The following is a 21179-nucleotide window of genomic DNA, read 5'->3' on the forward strand; positions in this document are numbered from 1 at the left end:
CAGTATGACTTTTTTCTTTTATAAGTTTGACCTTTAATCTAATGATTATGACTTTTATCTCATAATTTCACATTTCTATACCATAATCATGAGTTGTCCTTGGTTGGATGATCCCACATGTTTGGGACTTTCCTAATGTAAATTCAATATTTCACATATTATAAAATGGATCATGTTCATGTGCAGCGGGACGAACACAGAGACGATTGTTCCCAATAAACTGACAGTAGGATGAATAAATGAGGAGCGCTGACAGCATCCAGGAGCGCATGATGGGAGGAGGCGTGACTCGCGGGTCATATGAGCGTCATCAGCGGCTGCGGGGCCAGAGAGCAGCGGGGACACCGGAGCGCCATGTCACCGGCTGACAGCAGCACCCTGCCGGGATGAACCAGGGGAACCTCACCGCTGTCACCTCCACACCGACAGGTAACAGCTGCTGCGACGGCAAAATCTGAACTGAAGTAAATTCTCACTTTGTCGTTTTAAGAAGAGTCGTGGGTGTGTGTCCATTATCGGACAGCTAAAGTTTATGTTAAGGCTTCCATTATCGGACAAACCCGCATCAGCTTTGATTCTTTAAGTATATTCGTCTACATATATACGCCAGCTAAACACAAGGAAGCCGAACGCACAATTCAAGCATGTTAATTCAAGTGTATGCTAATTTTGAGGTGATTAAGGTGTTTATTGTTTCCACGTTGATTTTATGCTAGCTAACTATAAATGAGTCAGGCGAACCTGCTGGGTTTGTTCGAGCAACTACAGTCACTGTTAGCTACTTATATTGTCTTGTGTGTGTTGTACCACCATGTCAGGCTCTTTAGTACATCTTAATATTATGAATAACAGTGTTGAATGACGGTTGAAGAGTTGGTAAAGAAGAATAAGGGGGAAAAACACGGGGTTGGGCTGCGTGTCCGAAAATTGACCCAACGAGCGGTCGCTAGCTAGACACTGTAGAAATATGATGTTGTACTCCAAAAAACGCAGTTATTATCATTTTAAACTCTAAATATGTATTGTATGTGTAGCCGAATGTTTGCTAAGATCACTATGAACTATAAAATGTTGTTTCTGGTTGCTGTTACACCTGACAGCGGCTGTATCATGTTGTTAATGCTTAAAACCTCATTTATTTAAATGAAGTCCGTTATTGGCTCACTCTTAGCTCTCTTTTCTCTGATTTGATTTTGCATATTAGCTCTTAAACATGACTGGCAGTATTATATTTTGTAGGTTGTATTCAGATCACGTGTTTGTAGGAAGCATGCACCGATTACAAATGATCCACAGAGCAGCTCTCTCTTGAAATAGTAGCATTCACATGACTTGTGAGTGTGTGTGTGTGTGTGTGTGTGTGGCCATTCATCCCTGCCTCTGTTTCTTTGCCACTGTTTTAAAAAAAAAGTTAATATTTTCCCTGAAAGACCTGACAGGAGTGAGCAGCGCTGCAGTCTGCTTAAAGGTCACCAGGACAAAGACAGCATTTACCCAGTTTTGTGTCCTCTGGGCTGAAAATGCTTATTGCTGCCAGTTCACGTGACGGAGCCATCAGCCCTTCAGCCTGAGCCGACAGCACTTCATTCATCTGTTTAAACTATCTACAGGAGCCTAACCTTCCTTAACAAGCAGTGGATATGGCCAGTTGGGTCGTAATTGGCTGCAGACTGGCAGATCGGCTTATAGTGTCTTTGACATACTAGTAAACTTAATATTTTGGAGGTTTTGTGCTGTTGGTCAGATAAGATAAAACATTTCATTACATCAGCTTAAACTGTGGGACATTGAAATGGCTATTTTTTAATCTTTCTGACATCTTACGGGAAAATCGATCAATTCTGAACAACAGAAAACAAACTTTCAGAACTGTTAAGTGCCCTTTACGACCCTTCAAAACAAAATAGTGACACTAAGTTTGATTTTTAAAATAAAACTGGAATTTTGATTTGGAAACAAACAAACAAATTAAATGGATTTAAAAGAATACTTCATCAAGATTCTTTCTGCCTTGTGTTATACACTAGGGCTGCAACAATTAATCAATTAGTTGTTAGCTATTAAAGGTTCAATATGTACAGATTTGCGCAAAAAAAATGCAAAAATTAACAACAGTATGTGAATGATTAGCAGTTTGGACATTATGATGGCCTTGTAGCAGAAGTTAGCCAGCTAGCTTCGGAACATCTCCGTCCAAAGCCACTGTTCCAGCTTCCTGCCCAGACTGCTACCTGCACCGCTAACTAAGCTAACTAGCTAACTAGCTAATGGCAGCAGTAAACTGAAAATCTTTGGGTTGTGGACAAAACAAGACATCAAGCTGATCAAACTTTTCACCACTTTGACAATTCAGTGACCAAACGACTGATCGACCGTCTGCTGCAAAAGCGAAAACACATTTCAAGGATTTTTTTATTCTCAATATAAAGATGTTGGTTCAGGCAAACGTTGATCCTGTGACAGCGAGTGTTCAGTGATGGATGAGCTGATCTTTTTCGCGTCACAAAGCTCCGCCTCGTCTCCGGTTTTAAACCCCCTCTTGTTAAGATATTTTAAATCTCAGAGATTTGTTCTGGTATGTAGGAGGAATGACGGCCACTTAGCTTAAACTGGTATGCTAAGTATGCGAGTGTGTGGTACGTGATTAAATTTGCGCTTAAATCCTCAGCAGCTGAGCCCGAGTGGGCGAACTCCTTCGGACACTCGCTGATCTGTGACGTTAAATTCTCTCTTTCTTACAGATTGTTGACAACATGACATTCATCTGCCGCTCATAACACAGTGAGTTTAAAACCTTCTCTCTGTTGTTGACCATGTTGAATTGCCACTTGTGGTCCTGTGATCAGCGACCACGTGACGCACAGCACAAATCATTTCATGCAGAACATATTACACACAGTGTAGGAAGGTCATTAGCCGCTAAATATAATGAGTGGGCTGCGGATGGTTAATAGGATTAGCTAGCTGACTGACTTTTATAAGTTGTCCTCTCCGACCGAGTGTGAGGGAACATGTAAACAGCTGCTGACAGGAAGTGAAAGTGGTTGAGAAGCAGCTTGGTCTTATCTTGATAAGCTTATCTGTAAGGACAAAGGTAGAAAACCAATAAAGTCATTTCTGAACTAAATGGATCTTGACTTTACAGTGTGACTGTAAGTTAAAGTGTTGTGTTCCTCAGGTGAAACTCTTCCTCCACTGCTGCTGTCTCCAAACATCAGCCCGAGCCGCCTTCCTGCAGCCATGATGCCCAAATCCGCCCTCCTGAAGGTGATCCTCTTGGGCGATGGCGGCGTCGGCAAGTCGTCGCTCATGAACCGCTACGTCACCAACAAGTTCGACTCGCACCTCTTCCACACCATCGGCGTGGAGTTCCTCAACAAGGAGCTGGAGGTGGACGGCCACCACGTCACCCTGCAGATCTGGGACACGGCGGGTCAGGAGCGCTTCCGCAGCCTCCGCACGCCGTTCTACCGCGGCTCCGACTGCTGCCTGCTCACCTTCAGCCTGGACGACGGACAGAGCTTCCTCAACCTGAACAACTGGAAGAAGGAGTTCACGTACTACGCTGACGTAAAGGACCCCGACAACTTCCCCTTCGTGGTGCTGGGCAACAAACTGGATGTGCCCGAGCGGCAGGTGTCGGGGGAGGATGTTCGACAGTGGTGCCGCGAGAACGGCGGCCACCCGTACTTTGAGACGAGCGCCAAGGATGCTACGAACGTAGCGTCAGCCTTTGAGGAGGCGGTCCGACGGATTCTGGCGTTGGACGACAGAGCAGATCACCTGATCCACACCAACACAGTGGACCTGCAGAAGAAGAGTCCCCCTGACCCCACCTGCTGCTGAGCGCAGTGTGACTCCCAGCACGAGCTCATGTGACGCTTCGGCTGTCTGACTGGTGACTCTGACAAAGAGGAAGTTGTCGGTGTGATGCCCTCAGATAAACTCCTGACAGCCAGTTTTCAGACCAAAATGGACATTTTTGTGCCAATATTTAGCATTCTTACTGCAGAAGGGACACAAACTGTACACGCTGTATTTCTCAACTCCAATCCAGACTCTTTGTATGGTTATTTATTCATACAATGGACAGTTAATACATTAAATCCTTGATGCATTGTGCTCTCTGCAGGTTTTATAGAAATGCATGTGGTCAAAGATGCACTTCAGATGTATTTGAGGTGGATGTAACATGACATTTAAAGGTCTTTAGGGAGGATTTCTGTGATAAAAGCCTGAAACAGTTACAGTTCCCTAAACACACGTTCTTCGTAACTGTCAGTATTGAAACAACAGCTCTGACGTCACTGAAGCAGCTGTGGCTACAAGTTTTTAGCCCACAAAAAGAGAAGTGCAGAGATTTTTTTTTTGTTTCTGCACAGGCGTGTTTGCAGTGGAAGTGTGATTCAGTGCCGACTGTCCCGGTAACCCCCTCCCTCCATCAACACACTGGAACCTGTTCACACACCCAAAGTTGATTTTAATAAACACACAACAATTGTGTTTCAAGTTCAAGTTAATTGCTGTGATTTTAGCTGCATAAAACACGTCATTGTTTTTGTTATTATAGGTTCAGGACCTCAGAATACTTTCTTACGGTTGACATACTGCATAAAAGAAACTATGTGATCAATTAAATTATATACAGGAGCTCTAAATTAAACCAATCCCACCGTCTCTCTGGTCAGAAAAAGAATGATTTGTACTTACTCGCTCCAGATTCAGAGGGTTTATCACACGTTTAACTAGAATTAGTAGTTAATAAATCATTTTTCAGATACTTTCTGTTCTGTCAGAGTGAAAACCAGAGGTGTAAGAAATGTTGTTGATTTGAAAGATGGTAAAACAAATGACGCCATGACGGAATTAAGTGTTTCTAATGAAGGAACGGTTGCTTCTAGCTGGAGCTGCTATGTATCTTAAACTGTTTGTAAGATTTAAATGACTCTAATTACACTGCAGACTGTATCATCTTCATCAGCACTGCCTTCATTGAGGTAAATGACTCCCACTTTTTTTTTTTTTTACACTTGAAATAAAAAAGCAGCCATCAATGAAACTGGAGAAAAATCTTGTGTTTTGTGTAATTTCTTTAATTTGAGGTGCAGTACCCTGTTTGGCCACAAGGCTGCACCACATATTAAAAGATAAAAGAGATAAACGCCCAGTTTAAAATAACATTGTCTCTTTCCATCATGTAGCATCACTCCCACACGATAGAAATAATGTAGATTAAAATTGAGCAAACACATTGATGATAGAATGAGAGAGCTGCCAATCAACTGGAGTCCTGCCCACACAGCTCAGAGCAGGTAGAGTGCGCTCACCTGTGTGGGAGCATCATGGATGTGTAGAGGCACTGTGAGTATTTCAACACCACATCCTCATTTCTTTCTCTTTTTTTTTTAAGGTCAGATTTTCATACAGATAACATCAATAGTCACCTGGCAACTAACTGACAACTGTTCTCACATTTATCCATTAAAAGTCTGCTGTGTTGTGGTGAAACAGGAGGCAGCAGGTAATTGGTCAATTAGCAACACCTGTAGGTAGAACACATGCTGCTTTTTTATAATTAAACTAGGGTTATAATAAAGTGTGGCAGGTCTGTGGGTTAAATAAATTGATTTATTCATTTTGTGGGCGACACTGCAGCGAGCAGTCAGAGCTGAAATGATTCACTGGTTAACGCCTGATTGACAAAATTAATTCTAAATTGTTACGTTTCTGAAGAAAAACTTGCATTAAAGAAACTTTGGATTTTCCTGTGTGACGTTCAGTTAATTGCGCATCTTTGTGTTTTAGACATTTTGTTGAACAAAATAAACTTCTTGGCTTCATGGAAAGCTTATATTTTTCACCATTTCATAACGTTTTATAAACAAAACCAAAATAATACAAGGAAATAATCTGCAGTTCCTGTTTTAAAGCTATTATCGCTTTGATTTTTAATGTATTTGTAACCTTAAAATCACTTTAAAGGCTTGAAGACAAGGACAAAGATGAATTTAGCAAGTTATTTACCTGTTTCCTGTCTTCGTGCTAAGCTTAGCTAGCCGGCTGCTGGCTGTAGCTTCATATCTGACATGCAGATCTTAAGTAAAAGTTTGCTTTCAAATGTTAAAAGTCCATTTTTGAGGCAAAGACGCCAACAAATGTTCAATGTTTTATAAGGAACTTGGTGATTTTCCCTATGTTACATTAAATATCTTTGGGTTTTGGACATTTTGTTGCACTTTTCTTTATGTTTTATAGACCAAACAATTGTATAATACAAAAGAAAATCATCTATAGTTCCAGCTCTAAAGTAATACTCTTATTTCATCACTTTAATTTGTTACCTTAAAGGGGCAATGCGTGAGAATGTTAGTTGAAATCATTAAAATCATTACACTTACCAACAGAGTGTGAATAAATGGCCGTTATGATGTTTATGTATTAGCATGCTAACCAGCTAGCCCCAGCCTGTTGAGCTAACTAGCCAAGGCAGCTACTATCAGCAGCAGTTAGCGGTTACCCCGGTGATTCGCTGAACTTGATGTTTTTGTTGCAACGAAGAAAAGCGAATATTTAAAATCACTTCAGGCGGAAACACAAGAACGAGACGGGGGGACAACGGTGTCACGATAATAAAAAATATCGGTTTTACTAGAGAAGGTTACAAAAATCATCACTATATAGGAGTCATAGAACTATTTCCAACTTAAAAAATAAAACCATAATGAAACACCTACAGGGACTACAATGCCATCAAAGTACAATGGAGTTTTCTTTAGAAAAGAGGGGGAGGGGGAGGGGAGGGGGGAGTGTGGTGGAGGAGGAGGGGGGGCAAACACCGCCTACCATAGTTGTCAGTACATTTGACTACACATCACCTGAAAAACTGTAAAGACACAGTCATGTCTCCTTCATGCAAATAACGAGGAAACAACAACACCCTGACACGCATCGTCTTATAGGAAATTGAAGTTTTGCCTTTTACATCAACCTGCTGGCAAAGCACGTATATTTATCAAACATAACACACATGGCAATATAGTCCTTTTTTATACAGAATAGACAGCTGCACACATGGACGATACTGACATGCTTCATCTCATCGAAGTTTCAAAAATGTGTCTTCTTCAGTGTTTTTTCTCTTTTTTTTTTCTTCTTTCGTTTAAGGGTAAACTAACCGGTGATGATCAATATAGAATATAGTTCATGATTATTAAAGAATATCTGATTATAAAATTAATGTATGAAAATTCCTGACTTTGTTTTTTTTTTTTTTTGTTATATTCAGAGTGTAAACATCCAAAACAGTCTCTGTGGCTCACGTGAGAGGCATGACGTCGAAAAAGAAAAACGAAAAAGAAAAAAGGTCAGCGACCCCGTTGACGAGTCGCTTCGCTTGGCTGGCCGTCCAAAACAAAACAAAACAAAAAAAATAAGCACAAACGAGTTCAATAAAATCATAATTACTGAATCACAAGAAGAACCCAGCTGCCTAAAACTGATAAAACATAAAAAAAAAATCAATTTCTGTGTTATTTTTTTCTTCACATTTTTAAATGTATACGTCACAAGCACCTCAATCCATCATATCATATCACTGTATCCCTCTCACGACATATCATTTAAGATGTTACATTACAGTTATTATATCAAATGCAGAACTAGTATTTTGAGTGCTAAACACATATCTCAAAGGGTACATTTACATATATCTGTGGAAAAAAAAAGAAGAATAGAAGAGCATGGCAAAAAACACTGACTGTGTTCTCCCTCGCTTTCTGGAGGGGGAGACGTGTGAATCGAGATCTTTTTAGGGTGATTCGGCTATTTACAGGTGAACTTCATTCAGAAAAAGGAGTTTTAGAAAATGACAGAACTGGTTTTTACTGTAGAAGTCACACAGGACAGCGTACCAGTCCGGTGAGGGATCGTGTGTTTCGATGGTGAAGCTCTGGAAAAAGAACACAACTGGCTGAAATCAGATTTGGTTTGATACCTGAGGTGTGTGTGTGTCTTTTTTCTTGACTGATTCATCTTTGATTTCTGCTGCCGCTGGTGATGAGTGTAGCAAAAACTGTAAAAAGTCTAAAAAGGAATAATCTTTGGGAAATACGCTTATTCACCTTCTTGCTGAGAGTCGAGATGAGAACTTTCATACCGCTTTTGCATACGTACGTTAAATATTAAGCTAACGGCAGCGTCTGGTTAGCTTAAAAGCTAAAAAGCGAGAAAACAGCTAGCTTAGCTTTGTCCAAATGAAAAAGGCTCATCAATCTATATGAAATGTTTGTTAATTCAAACAAAAACCAAAGTGTAGAATCAACAATCTGTGGTTTTAATGCGGAGGTTATGGTTAGCTAAGCCGTTAGCAAGTCAGTACGCTAGCCAAGGAACAGTCTGGTCTGTATACTTCACTTGAAACATCAGCTTGTTTGTTTTTACACTTTGGTTTTTGCATAAATCAAACAAACAAGATATCCAATATTAATTGATAAACCTGGGTGGCAGTATTTTTTTTCATTTTAACACAGCCATGCTAGCTGTTTTCTCTCTAAGCTAAGCTAAGCTAACTGGCTGCTAGCGTGATATTTACCGTACGAACACGGAATTGGTATCAATCTTCTCATCTAAGTGAATTTGAGAAAGTGAATGCATCAGTTTTCATACAGATTAGGCAAACAAAATATCAAGTGTTGATCTGTGAGCTTTAGAGGTGCTCCTAGCTTAATTTTGTTACTTAGCTAGCTTTCTACCCATTTCCTGTGTTTATGCTAACGTAAGCTAGCTGGCTGTAGCTTTATATCTTTCAATCTTCTCATCTAACCCCTTGATAAGAAAGCAAATGCGTATTTCCCAAAGCTACTCCTTTGGGTTTAGGTTTGCTACACCTCTGGTCTGAAATGAACGGTTAATACCTTGGCGGATAAATAAACTCTGATCATGTAAATGCACAAAAATCCTTGAGATACCACATGAGTTGAGTCTTTTAGGTATATCATAAGAAAGGGGGGGATGGGGAGCTATGTGTTTTTCAAGGGAAGTTTTTCATTCTCCCTCAGTTTTTTATGTTTCGTAGTAGTGCAACAACGTATCGAGCATTAGCGATAAAAAGTCTCAGATGGAGAAGAAAGTAAAGGAAAGAAAAAAAAAACCCATGAGCGCAAAAAACATAAAGAAAGAAGAAGAAAGATCATAATAGTACCTGGCATACTTTTCAGAGAGTATTAAAAAAAACAACAACATTCGCACACATTCGCACAATATATTCATATTCATATATATATGCATATAAAACACCAAAAAACAGAGGAAGTTGGTCGCTGCCTGGCTTCCCTGTGGCTGAAGCAGACAGTGAACAATGTTTCTTTTAGGCTGTTAGGAGTTGTGGTGTGTTGCGAGGCTGTACTAGCTCAGGGCGCGAGGCCATCACAGCCGGACCACGTTCACGAGCCGCCGCCCAAAAGCACGGGGGAGGAGAAGCTTCTGAACTGATGTATCGTACCTGAGCTCGACCCTGGCGGGGACGAGCTCTCCCGTTCTGAAGCGTCTGCCTCCGTCTGGGCCTGCCGCCGCTCCTGATCCGCTATTCTCTTCCCCTCGGGTGTGAGCCCACAGCTCTTAATCAACATCGTGGAAGGGAAGAGGATGGAGAATCAGGAGGTTGGAGGACTTTCAAACATGACCGAGGTGGTTTTTGTTTTTAACAGAGGGGGGGAAGGGGTGTTGCAGGGTTGGGGGGGCTGAGGTGTGGAGAGGAAGATGGGTGGTGGCTGGACAGGATCGCTTGTCCTTATGAGTAGGAGGAGGAGTTCTGGCCCTCCTTGGAGCGCGCCTCGGCCTCCAGGTCCTGGTCGTCCTTGGTCTTGATGTCCTGGTACTCGTGCGTGGAGACGGCACTCCTCAGGTAGGCCCAGTTGGCCGCCAAAATCATCAGGTAGTGGATCTGAAGAGAAACGGAATCATTTACGTTACGGAGAGGAAATGATGTCTTACTGCCCTCTGATCTTGCGCAAGGCACTATGGGAGGGCGACATGTCAGTTAGCCTCGAGCTAGCTGCATGTTTATCATCGAAAAGTGGATGAAATACTCACAGATGACACTGTATGTTTATGTTTGGATCTATCATTACAGAGACACCCGAAGGACACACGAGTTAGAGCCTGGATAAAACTTGGCTACTGTAACGGCTCTCATCGCCAGAGAGTGGACTGATGACTGATGACACTGCTTATTGGATTTACGATTATGGAGTGACCGTACAGAGACCCTGCTGTAAGAGCTACAGACGCAGCTGTCCAGCTTCAGAGGGCCAATACAAGTAGGTAAAAGTACACAGTCTTCATACTGATATTATAGGGTGACGCTACCGTAGTTATGGTAACTTGTCAGACGCCTCATTGAGCAGGTTGGTCCGTTGCTGCAATACGGCGCCGCCATATTGGATGTGGCAGCTCATCCCTGTGAACTAATACAAGTCAATGGATGGACTTTATAAAGCTCCTTCTACAAAGTGTTATAAGTTAATGCCTCTCATTTACACATTCACACACATACGGATATATTCAGGAAACAGAGAGGAACCAAAAACAACGTCTGTAACGTTCTCTGATGATTATAAACGTGAACTACTCTGTACATGTTCAGCATACAGGTTGGCACCAAACCACAGGATGTGTTTTTATAATGTTTTTATCAGTGTTTACAGCTGCCAATGTATGTAACGCTACTTTTTTTTTACCATCATATTTTATAATGTTCTGTTATAGAGTATATCACAGTTAAATATTCAATAGTTAATGTTTATAATCATCAGAGAACGTTACATATGTTGCTGCTGAATATATCCGTGTGTGTGAATGTGTAAATGAGGTGTTAACTTATTACATTACTCCATTCACTTGTATCAGTTCACGGGGCTGAGCTGCCACATCCAACGTCGACATATCGCAGCAAGTGTTTAGTACCTGCTGAGGTGTTAAACATGATGTGTGTTGTATCATGTGTGCTCTACAAGATGTTGACAGATAAGGTGAAGTTTCAAAGTTGTATTCACGTCATGTTTCGTCTTGTTCTCCGACTCTACTGGAAGTTGACCACTTCACAGCAGAACAACTCTTGACCCTGTCTCTTCTCTCCTCTGTCAACAGCTGCTGCTCATGAGGGAAATGTCTCTCTCTGCAGATGAAGTCATCAAGGAGTTTGCTTTGGACCTGCTCAATCTGGAACGTGTCATTAGATGACACGTGTTGGCAATTATGAAACTAACAAATAAAGATTGATTGAAACATGATGTAATGAGCAAATTTCAGACTTCATCCTGCTCTGATGACTCACAACATCTTTTAAAACTGTGTCACTTCAATAAAAGTCTAGTTGCTCATGGTTCATTTTCCCATAACCCCCTGCTTCCATCTCTGAGAAACCCCGGGGAGGGGACGCAGCCCCCCCCTTCGGCTTCCGGCAGGACGAGGCAGGAGTCGAACCTGCGCAAGCACCTCTGTGGTGACTACAAGCCGGGAACAGACCCACCGCACTACCAGTCCACCGAGCACTTCAACTACTTCTCTGGGCGCTTTTCATTCCATACTTGAAACGTCACTGAGTTTTATAAGAATCAAACCCAAACCAAGTCAAGACTCAAACCCACAACCTCAGAACTGCTGACCGAGCTTCTATCAGCCTGAGCTACTGGATCTGACTGATGCGCTTTGTTTCTTTCACATTTCACTCTTTTGAACCTCGACACTCGAAAAGCAATCAAGACTCAAACCCATGACCACAAAACTTCCAACCCTGGTTTTACCCTGCTGAGCTAATGGGATGCGACAGACAAAGAATCTCTCAGAGGTTTTCACTCTTTCTCCTGAGCAGCGACTTCATAAAGAGTCAGGATCTTGGCAGGTGGACACCAGCCTTCAAAATCCAGTCAAGGTTTGAACTCACAACCTTTAGTCTTCAAAGCAGCATTTTATCTTCCTGAGCTAATGATTTTGAAATAAGGTTCTGCTTCTGAGAGGATTTCACTCTTTGTTTTGGACGTCAGGTTTAAAAATCAACTGAACTACCCAGGATTTGAACCCACAACCTCCAGACTATTATGGGAATTGAACCCGCAACCTCACAGCTGCTGACCGGGCCTCTATCACCCTGAGTTACTGGATCTGATGGATGTTCTTTGTTTGTTTCACATTTCACTTTTTTGAACATCAACCCTCAAATTTCAATCAAGAATCAAACCCACGACCTCAAAACTTCTAACCCTGGTTAGAGAGAAGAGAGTCTCTCAGAGTTTTTCACTCGTTCTTCTGAGCAGCTACTTTATAAAGAGTCAGGACTCAAACCCACAACCTCCAGACCAGCTCATCAGATACCTGAATGTCCTGCCTTTGACTCTTTTATTTTAAGAGCTGTCTTTTAAAACTCAGACTGACTCGAGGATCAAACTCACAAACTCAGAACTTCATGACAGTCCTCCAACACACTGAGCTACCTGGATGTCAGGCGGCTGAACCTGAACTTCAGTTTGTGTCCAGGCCGTGTCAGTCTGTCCGTCTGTGTCTCCATCGGATCGCTGCCCGGCCCAAACATCAGTTCAGCAGCAGCTTGCTGTGCCAGTATCAGTATTTTACTTTATTAAGTCTTTTTTTCCAGTGTGTTCAACAGGTTATTCCATTAGTTAGTACTCACCATAGATAATTACATGAAATGTTCACATATATGTAAGATGGCACATTCTGCCGTATTGACTGGGCAGATGAGCAGAAGTATCTCTAAGGCTGTTGCATAATGTCGCTCGCAGTTTGAAACAACCTTTTCACTTTGCTCGTACTCCTCTGTGTTTCGTTCTACCTTCCAAATAAATTAGCTGGAGAACCTCGCAGCTCGGAGAGGGCTTTCGGGTTGACCAAACATTACATCTGGAGAGCTGCTTAATGCCTGTTTTTAGCACCTCCGTTTCCCTGGACGTACAACAGAACAGTCCGCCTCCACAGCGGAGTAAAACACTGACCTCGTCTCTACACACGCTCACGCAGCAGAGGCAGGCTGCAGGGGCTGGATTTCAACCCATAGGATGACATACCGACAAAAAAAAAAAAAAAGGCGAACGTGAGAGGCGAGGTTGCTACGGCAACAGATAAGCACGCCATGGCAACGTGCATATTTTGAGCAGCACATTATCACCAGCAGGGATCATGAGCGGCTTACCAATGCGATGACGGTGGCACCGGCGCCGGCCAGCGCGACGATGTAGAGGTGGTAGGACAGGTAGAACTGCGGATGAAAGAGGGAGAGGGGGAATTAGCGGAGGAAGGGCGAGGAAGATGAAATAGAATAAAAGGTCAGGTCGGCGTCCTCTCACCTCGCTGGTGTCGCAGATTTCACCCAGTGTGGCTCCGCAAGCTTTTCCCGGTGTGGCGTTCCAGGGAATAATACCTACGGGATCAGAGAGATGAAACATCACAGGACCGCCGCTTTCTCATCGGAGACAAGAAGCTTTTTCCTCCCCCGAGACTGTTTGATTGAAGGCATTATGAATTAGGCTCGGATAAAGATTAAAGGAAACAGGGCGGCTGCCTCTGAGCCTCTCCTACAGGAGAAATATGGGTCACTGTTTTGATTTATTAAACTATAAGAAAACATAATCGACAACGTGCTGGCATAAGCTTATTCTAGGCTCTTTACTTTTTCCTCCTTTTCATTAATATCATAACTTTAAATAAGTTCAGAACGCCTTGCAGAAACAATTAACGTTCATACACCAGCTGTAACTCGTGAACTGCTGCTAATATCTTGATTTCAGCCGGTAATTGGGGTTAATATTTCATACGCAGTTGTACAGTACCGCAGCCAAATGAAGCATTATGTGATCCTCAGCCTACTTTGCAAGCGGGCCAGCTGTCCTTCAAATGTGGGTCACATACTGTACATTAGGCCGTCACACAGATAACGAGATATGCAATCTCAGGAGAGTGTTACTGCGCAGTATTACTGCTGGAAGGTGGATTTTCATAGAGATCCAATCAGGCTCTCAATAATCTAAATGTATCTTTTTTTTTTTTTTTATCTCTTCCTGTACAGAAAATAACATTTTAAGTGAAGTGGAGCTGGAGATAAATATGTGATGTTTATACTCTGGTATATAGAGACAGAGTAAGCCTTTGGAAATACATATAATTTAATTGCATACTGGGTGTATTTTTACACAAAGTGTGCTCAATTCACCGGTACCAGTATTCACTATGCGAACTGTCACTAATGGTGGCTAATGTTAACTAACTTGGAGCTTCTTGTGGCAAACGTTGGGTAACTTTATAATAATGACCAGTAGCTATGCTGGCTAATGTTGGCTAACTTAAGACAAAATAAGGCCAGTAGTTTATGGCTAACCAGTAGCTTATAGTGGTTAATATTAGCAAACTTGAGACATATGGCCAGTTTTTTTGGGTGGCTAATGTTAGCTAACTATACGGAGATATGACCAGTAGCTTATGATGGCTAATGTTAGCTTACTTCGGAGAGATATTGTAGCTTAAGATGATTACTATTAGCAAACTTCAGAGACAGTAGCTAACGGTGGCTAATGTTTGCTGACTTTAGACAAAATAAAGTCTGTAGTTTATCGCTAGTGTTAATTAATTTCACAAAGATACAACCATGCAGTGGCTTAGGATGGCCAACGTTAGCTTACTTTAGAGAGAGATAGCCAGTAGCTCATTAGCTAAATTTAGACTAACTTTGCTAACTAGAGAGAGATATGACCACTAGCTAGGCTAATGTTAGCAACATTTATGACTAGTATTAGTAGTAGTGATGGTAAAATAAAAATAAAATACAATAAAAAACATATGACCAGTAGCTTGCTAACTTGTGTAGCAGCTAACCAGTAGCTTATGGCTAACTTTAGACTTAATGAGATTAGATGGCAGTGGCTAATATTAATATCTCTCTTTCAAGAGATACGAATGGTAGAGTATGACTTTAGAAAGCTATAACCTGTAGCTTATAGTAATCAATATTAGCTAACTTTAGCAATATGGCCAGCAGTTATGGTGTAGCTATTGTTAGCTAACTATAGAGAGAAAGCCTGTAACCAGTAGCTTCTGATAGCTAAAGGTGGCTACCTTTAGAGAGATATGAGTATGCTAACTTCCTGTATGTGTGTTAATGTTATGCTCTCACATTGTACCACCTTGAAATTTACATTTAATAGATCCCTTTACTTTAAAGAGTTATGACCAGTAGCTTATGGCTGGCAAACTGTAGAGAGAGATATAACCGGTGAGTTATGATGCCTGATGATGGCTGCAGTAGGCCTCTCTCCACATTTTCCTCTCCTGCAGGTAAAGCCCGGGCTACATCGTGAAAACAGTGAGAGGCACCAAGCTGTTCTTTTTTATGTGCATAGTAAAAAGCTTTTATCGGCGAGGCTAGTCGGCGTGTTTGAGCACACTCGCCTTGATCAGGGGAACTTCTCTTAAACTCGGAAGACATTTAACACAGCGTGCAGTCAGATCCTTTTTACTTCAGCTGCAGATCAAAATATCTGGGGGATACGCAACATGTTGTGCATGAATGTGCGGTTTTGGCTCTTGTGTTATGTTTTGGCAGTTGCTTTGTTGATGCTTTTATTGAATATACTCTTTCTTGTTGCTAGCGTAAGGTCGCAACCACTTTAATTTTGAAGATAAAGACAAAATTCAACCTCACAAAGTTATTTTTTGCCGTGAATCTCTGGTTTCATAAACCCAGTTTTCAAGGCCCACCTGTCCTACAAGTCCTGCTCCTGCACACCTGATCCAATTAGACCATAATGAAAGTGTGTCACCCTTAATTAGATCAGGTGTGCAGAAGCAGAGCAGGAGTGAAAGTAGTAAGGACACGCTGGCCTCGATGTCTCGAGCACAGGCGACTCACCGTACTGCCTGACGTCCACGCAGATGGAGTCGGGAGAGGTGATGTTGGCGTCGGGAGACCTCATGGCGGCGCAGGTAGTCCACATGTTAAAGAAGAGGAACACGGGTATCGCCGTGAAGCCGAAGATGGCGAGGAAGGCCAGGAAGAGGATGTAGGTCAGGAACATGAACTGAAGAAAGTAGGAGTGAGGAAAGAAAAGAGAGAGACGTTTTGAGTTGAATTAAGGAAAATAGGTTAATATTATTCCTCAACGACCTCGACCCGCCACCACACACACATTCACACGCAGAGTCTGCGTTCAAGCTAATGTTACCGGACATCTGCAGCAATTAGAATAATCAGGCTAGAAAGGACAAAGTGTGCCAGAGTTTCCCTCAAGGGCTCGAGTGTTTGTGTGTGTGTCTTTCTTTCTTATGCATCTGTTTGTAGTTGTTGAATGTGTAGCGGATGTGTGTGTGTGTGTGTGTGTGTGTTATTCAGCCCCTGCAACACTTTCATGATGACCCTCGTCCCGGCCTGTGAAACAACACGACTTAATTTTCTGTGCCTTTAAACAAATTAAAGCAAGAACATTATAAAATACACATCAAGGTGATTAAAATCTCATTTAGAGGCTTTACTTCGGAGTGTAACTGGGTCAGTGGGTGTGATGATTTGCGGCAGCTGTGTGTGTGTGTGTGTGTGGACGTACGAAGGCGGTGATGCAGCGTCCACAGACGGTGGTCTTGAAGTCGCTCTGCAGCTCCTTCTTGATGGCGCTGGTGGTGTAAAAGCCCTCGGCCAGCAGGATGATGGCGTAGACGAAGAAGAAGGAGGCGATGCCGTAGATGATGTACTGAAAGATCTGGATTCTGAACGCACACACGCAGGAAAGAAAGGACAGTGTAAAATACAAAAAATGAGTGATGCTCAGAAACGTCAGTGGAGTCGTTGCAGTAGTAAAACTATTGTGTAATGTTGGCTAACTTTTTATATATGACCAGAAACTTATCATGGCTAACGTTAGCTAACTTAGCCAAAATAAGATGGGTAATATTGGCTATCTTTTGAGATATGACCAGTAACTGATGGTGGCTAATGTTAGCTAGCTTTAAATACATATTACCTGTATCTTATGCCAGCTAATGTTGGCAAACTTTAGTCAAACTACAACAAGTATGTTATACGTAATGTTGGTTTAATTTACTGAGACATAACTAGTAGCTTCTGATGGCTAATGTTAGCCAACTTTAGCCAAAATATGACTGGTAATTCAGGCTTATATTGGCTAACTTTATAGATATGACCAATAGCTTGTGATGGCTGATGTTAGCAAACTTTAGAGGGATATGAGTAACTTATGGTGGCTAATGTTAGCTAGCTTTAAATACATATTACCTGTATTTTATGCCAGCTAAAGTTAGCAAACTTTAGTCAAAATACAAGTATTTTATTTGTAATGTTGGCTGAATTTACTGAGACGTAACTCGTAGCTTCTGATAGCTAATGTTAGCGGACTTTATCAGTTTGCTAACCACAGGCTGCTGCGCTTAATGACGATCGCACATTGTAAAGCTTTGAAATTTACATTTAGAAATCTTTTTTCAGGGTATCTTTAATAGTTTTTCATTGGGAATCAATCCTCCCTATGACAGTATGAATCATTCAGACCAAAAATTTTGCTTTGGGGAATCTCTTTGACGGATGAAATGTTGTAAACGCCTCCTCCTCTATCGCTTTACTCTGTAAATGCTCGCTCACTTGAGTTGGGAGACATTTTATAGTTTTAGGGTATTCTGAATTATGGCAGACAATGTAGGCGGCTCTCCTCGACAGATTTAATAACTGCAGCGGTAGTATACTCACTGCTGTTTCTGAGCTTTCTACTCAAACTATTAATGGTGCCGGGAGCTCATCAATGATTCATCTTTGCCTACAAATTGTGAGGACATTGGGCTCCTTTCACTCTCCATCATGTTTTTTAGTGCTGTATTGCTTAAAGAATAGTGCAATGGCAGCAACTTACACCATGGCGAGGGTGGCGTGGTCGGTGGTGACCCTGGAGAAGTGGTTCTCCAGCATGGTCAGGGTGCCGGTCAGCGCCACGTGGCCGCAGCCGCAGAACAGCGCCACGCCTGAGAAGCAGAGGATGGTGGCCACCAGCGAGGCGTAGGGCACTCCGCCCAGACACTTGATGCAGCACTCGAAGCATCCTGCAAAAGGGGGAGACAGCGAGAGGAGGAGGGTTAACCCGCTGATACAAAGACAACCAGCGCTCTGCGAGAACAAACTGCAAACCAAGATGAAGCGAAATCAGAGCAGACTGCGGCAAAATGACACCTCATAACGCAGCTCAGGCGCCTCTGATGATGACACTCGCTGCAACGCTTCTGGTCCGCTGCTGTTTCCTAGTTTCTGTGCAGAAAACCTGCGTGGACGTTCACTCCGACAAGTGGAGAACGACATTCAGGCCTGTTGTGCTGCTAATCTTAGCGTCGTTCACAGTTAGTGTGCGTTCACTTAGAGCTCAGCTGGGAGCGCTGAATATTACATGGAAACTGCGCTACATGTTCTCATCCTGCTCCAAAAAACGACTCCGTCTCCCTTTTCGTCTTTAAAGTAACGTCTCAGAAGCTTTTTTTTGTGTGTGTGTCTTTTGACCAGAACGCATGAATAACTCATGATCGAATCCTGAATAAATGATTTTTAAATAAATGACTAGCCATTTATTTTCTAGGGCATCAGAGGAGGGACAGTTTTGATTTGGACTGAACCTTCTAAAACACTGGAGATACTGTTTTTTCCCCCTGCAGATGAAAGTGAGATGTTTTTGCTTCATTTATTCTCGCTTTCAGAGCGTTTTTAAACACAATGCAAATCACAAATGTGTGTGTGCACATTTTCATCTCCGTTCTCGTCTTTCACAACTCGACAATGATGACGAGCGGTGGAAGAATTAACCCTCACGCCCGAGCGGATTCTACGCGTTAATGCTGATAAATTAGTAAATTTGTTTTCCATTAACCGCGGCGCCGCGTGAAGCCTCCCGAGTGGATCGCGAGCTACGTCGGGATGCAGGTACCGGGTTCTGCTCCCATCACAGTCGAGAGGATGAAAAGGAGGGAAAATAACACATTGTATTGAGCACAAGAGTCGCATCTTATATAACACCCGCTTTAAAAATAGCTCCTCCGGCAAAGCAGGAAGTTACTCTGAAAGAGAAAAAAGGCAAAATGAACTGTCTTGTATGTGAGTGCGCGCGTGTGCCACTTTGCTGTTGCCATGACAACGTGCTCCAATTGGCAAATCTGAAGGCATCAATATTTCATTTTTCAGAAGTTTGTTGAATCTAAACATTTCTATTTGTAAAAAGCCTCGAATGCACGTTTGACCGTAACACACATCTGTCAAAGCCGTTACTCTACTTCCGCTCTTGTTTCGATCGAGCACTCGGATAGAAGCTCGTGGATGGGATTTTTTTAATTGACGAGTTTTTAAAAGAGCTGATTCATTTCCGCAACGCTGAGGCATAGACAGAACCATTGATAGCAGGACTCCTGGGAGAAGTCTGTTGGCTCACCGCTTTGGTCCAGAATGAACCTTCTCATCAACTATTAAAAGGATTTCCATGAATAATAGTCGAGACATTCACAGTTTTGAGGCGATGAATCCTCCTGAGTTTGGTGATCCCCCACCGACTTCTCCTGGAGCACTGCCATGAAGTTGACCTTTGTGATTTTGATTTATCGTGGCTGTCACCATCTTGGTTTGTTCGAGCCAGAAGTGACCATTTTTTGGAGAAGAGGGTGGAGCAGGGGAGGATATCCTGATAAGATCTGAGGACACACTGGGGCGACTTTTCTACCACAACCTGATTTTACACATCACACTCTATTGAAGAAATAGTGATTGAGACCATACCCTCATTAGAAAACTGTTAACTGAGGCAATAAATAAAGATAGAAGTAGAGTCATTTTCTAATAAGCTCACATTCAGTCGCACTCCTTTTGAAACCAGTTAGACAGAAGGCGGCAACTAGCTTCACTTTTCTTTCAGACCCTGAAGCTCACTCCATTTCTTTTTACAGTCAACGGTCACAACAGAGAAAGAACTGTATTATTCTGTTCGCTTCTGGTGCCCCGATTTGTTTCTGACCTCGCCGTGGGGAGTCATAATGGAAAAACCCTTCCTCTTCATGTCTGAGTGAATAAAAAAAAACTCAAGCCATAAATCTAAGATGCAACCGCTCCGCTCTGAGGAGTGCTACTCCTGCTGAAGACTCCGCGTTGCGTAACTGAGCGGAGGCCCGTTGCATAATAGATCCAAATCCTATTAATGTTAATGAAGGAAGCGGGGCTGATGGAGAGGTGGAGCTGATAAGGCTGGATGGTTCTAAAATCCCGAGCTGAGAAACAGGCCGGGCCTCCGGGGGGCGAGGAGGAGGGCTGCGATGGACTCGGTGGTCGATACAGTGATGTTTAAAAAGCTGCTCTGCACCGACACTCCACCCGGCTATAAAAGGTCAATCTCAACAGGTAATTTAGTGAGTTAGTCCGCCTGTCTATTTCTATTCAGGGAGGAGAATAAAACCTGCCAGGGAGACGTGATTATCCTCCTTCTTTATATGCAAATCAAGAGTTTCCAGGTGACGTTATCTAGCCGCTCGTGGACTTCGACTAAACCTCCTTTTCAAAGCGGAGATTCGCCCGGTTGTTTTTAAGAAGACTGGTGTTTAAGCCTAATATCATTTCCGCTGTTAACTCTATCTCCTCCCCGGCCTGCGCGCAGCTTCACGGTTCATTTCACGGGTTTTTCTTTTAAACACCGGAGCGGGGGGCGCCCCTCGTCTGGTCCCGCCCGTGGCTACGACTGTTTGTCAGCCTCGGTTTTTTAAAGTGCGCTAATGGGAAACAGAAAGGCCGGAGTGGTCAGCTCCAGCCGGCCCCTAATGGAAATCAATGGACTATTCATTAGAGGAGAATTTAGGTGACACGCCGAGGGCCGGGGCCATCGCTCTCGTTTTATACCTCGCTGCATCTCGCTACCTCCGGTCCCCCTCTTTGAAATATGACTGCATGTCCACGTCGTGCTTACAGAGAGCCAGCTGGAGTTAATCGCTTCGATAATATGTTACGCTCCTGCGACGACGCTGTGTCATATATCATCTCGGCAAATCTCAGGCCGAGGACGATGCATCAGGTAGCGGTAGGCTGTCTGTGAAGGCGCTGGGAAACCTCAGCCCGCCAATATTATAGAACAAATGATTCAGAAATGTTTCTGTTAATT

General features: G+C 42.7%; 2 protein-coding genes across 3 annotated transcripts in view; one reads left to right on the top strand and one right to left on the bottom strand.

Moving 5' to 3' along the window:
- Nucleotides 1–210: 210 nt before the first annotated feature.
- Nucleotides 211–11382, top strand: LOC115576589 (ras-related protein Rab-9A-like). 2 transcript variants are annotated; one of them, XM_030409119.1, is made up of 5 exons: nucleotides 226–429; nucleotides 2742–2781; nucleotides 3179–5361; nucleotides 10130–10316; nucleotides 11146–11382. In XM_030409119.1, exon 3 carries the CDS (start codon nucleotides 3241–3243, stop codon nucleotides 3844–3846), a length of 606 nt encoding a protein of 201 aa, XP_030264979.1. In that variant the 5' UTR covers nucleotides 226–429; nucleotides 2742–2781; nucleotides 3179–3240; the 3' UTR covers nucleotides 3847–5361; nucleotides 10130–10316; nucleotides 11146–11382. The 2 variants fall into 2 exon arrangements, with proteins under 2 accessions (XP_030264978.1, XP_030264979.1); XM_030409118.1 differs by lacking the exon at nucleotides 2742–2781 and having other exon boundaries at nucleotides 211–429.
- Nucleotides 6622–21179, bottom strand: part of LOC115576591 (neuronal membrane glycoprotein M6-b-like) — a 30032-nt gene continuing 15474 nt past the window's right edge. The window contains exons 2-7 of the mRNA XM_030409120.1: nucleotides 17919–18105; nucleotides 16605–16764; nucleotides 15914–16082; nucleotides 13359–13432; nucleotides 13205–13270; nucleotides 6622–9940 (exon numbers count right to left, since the gene is read on the bottom strand). Coding sequence (XP_030264980.1) covers nucleotides 9788–9940; nucleotides 13205–13270; nucleotides 13359–13432; nucleotides 15914–16082; nucleotides 16605–16764; nucleotides 17919–18105 — 809 coding nt within the window. The 3' untranslated portion in view covers nucleotides 6622–9787. The remainder of the gene's footprint in view (nucleotides 9941–13204; nucleotides 13271–13358; nucleotides 13433–15913; nucleotides 16083–16604; nucleotides 16765–17918; nucleotides 18106–21179) is intronic.

This window comes from Sparus aurata, chromosome 24 (assembly GCF_900880675.1).
Source record: "Sparus aurata chromosome 24, fSpaAur1.1, whole genome shotgun sequence".
NCBI lineage: Eukaryota > Metazoa > Chordata > Actinopteri > Spariformes > Sparidae > Sparus > Sparus aurata.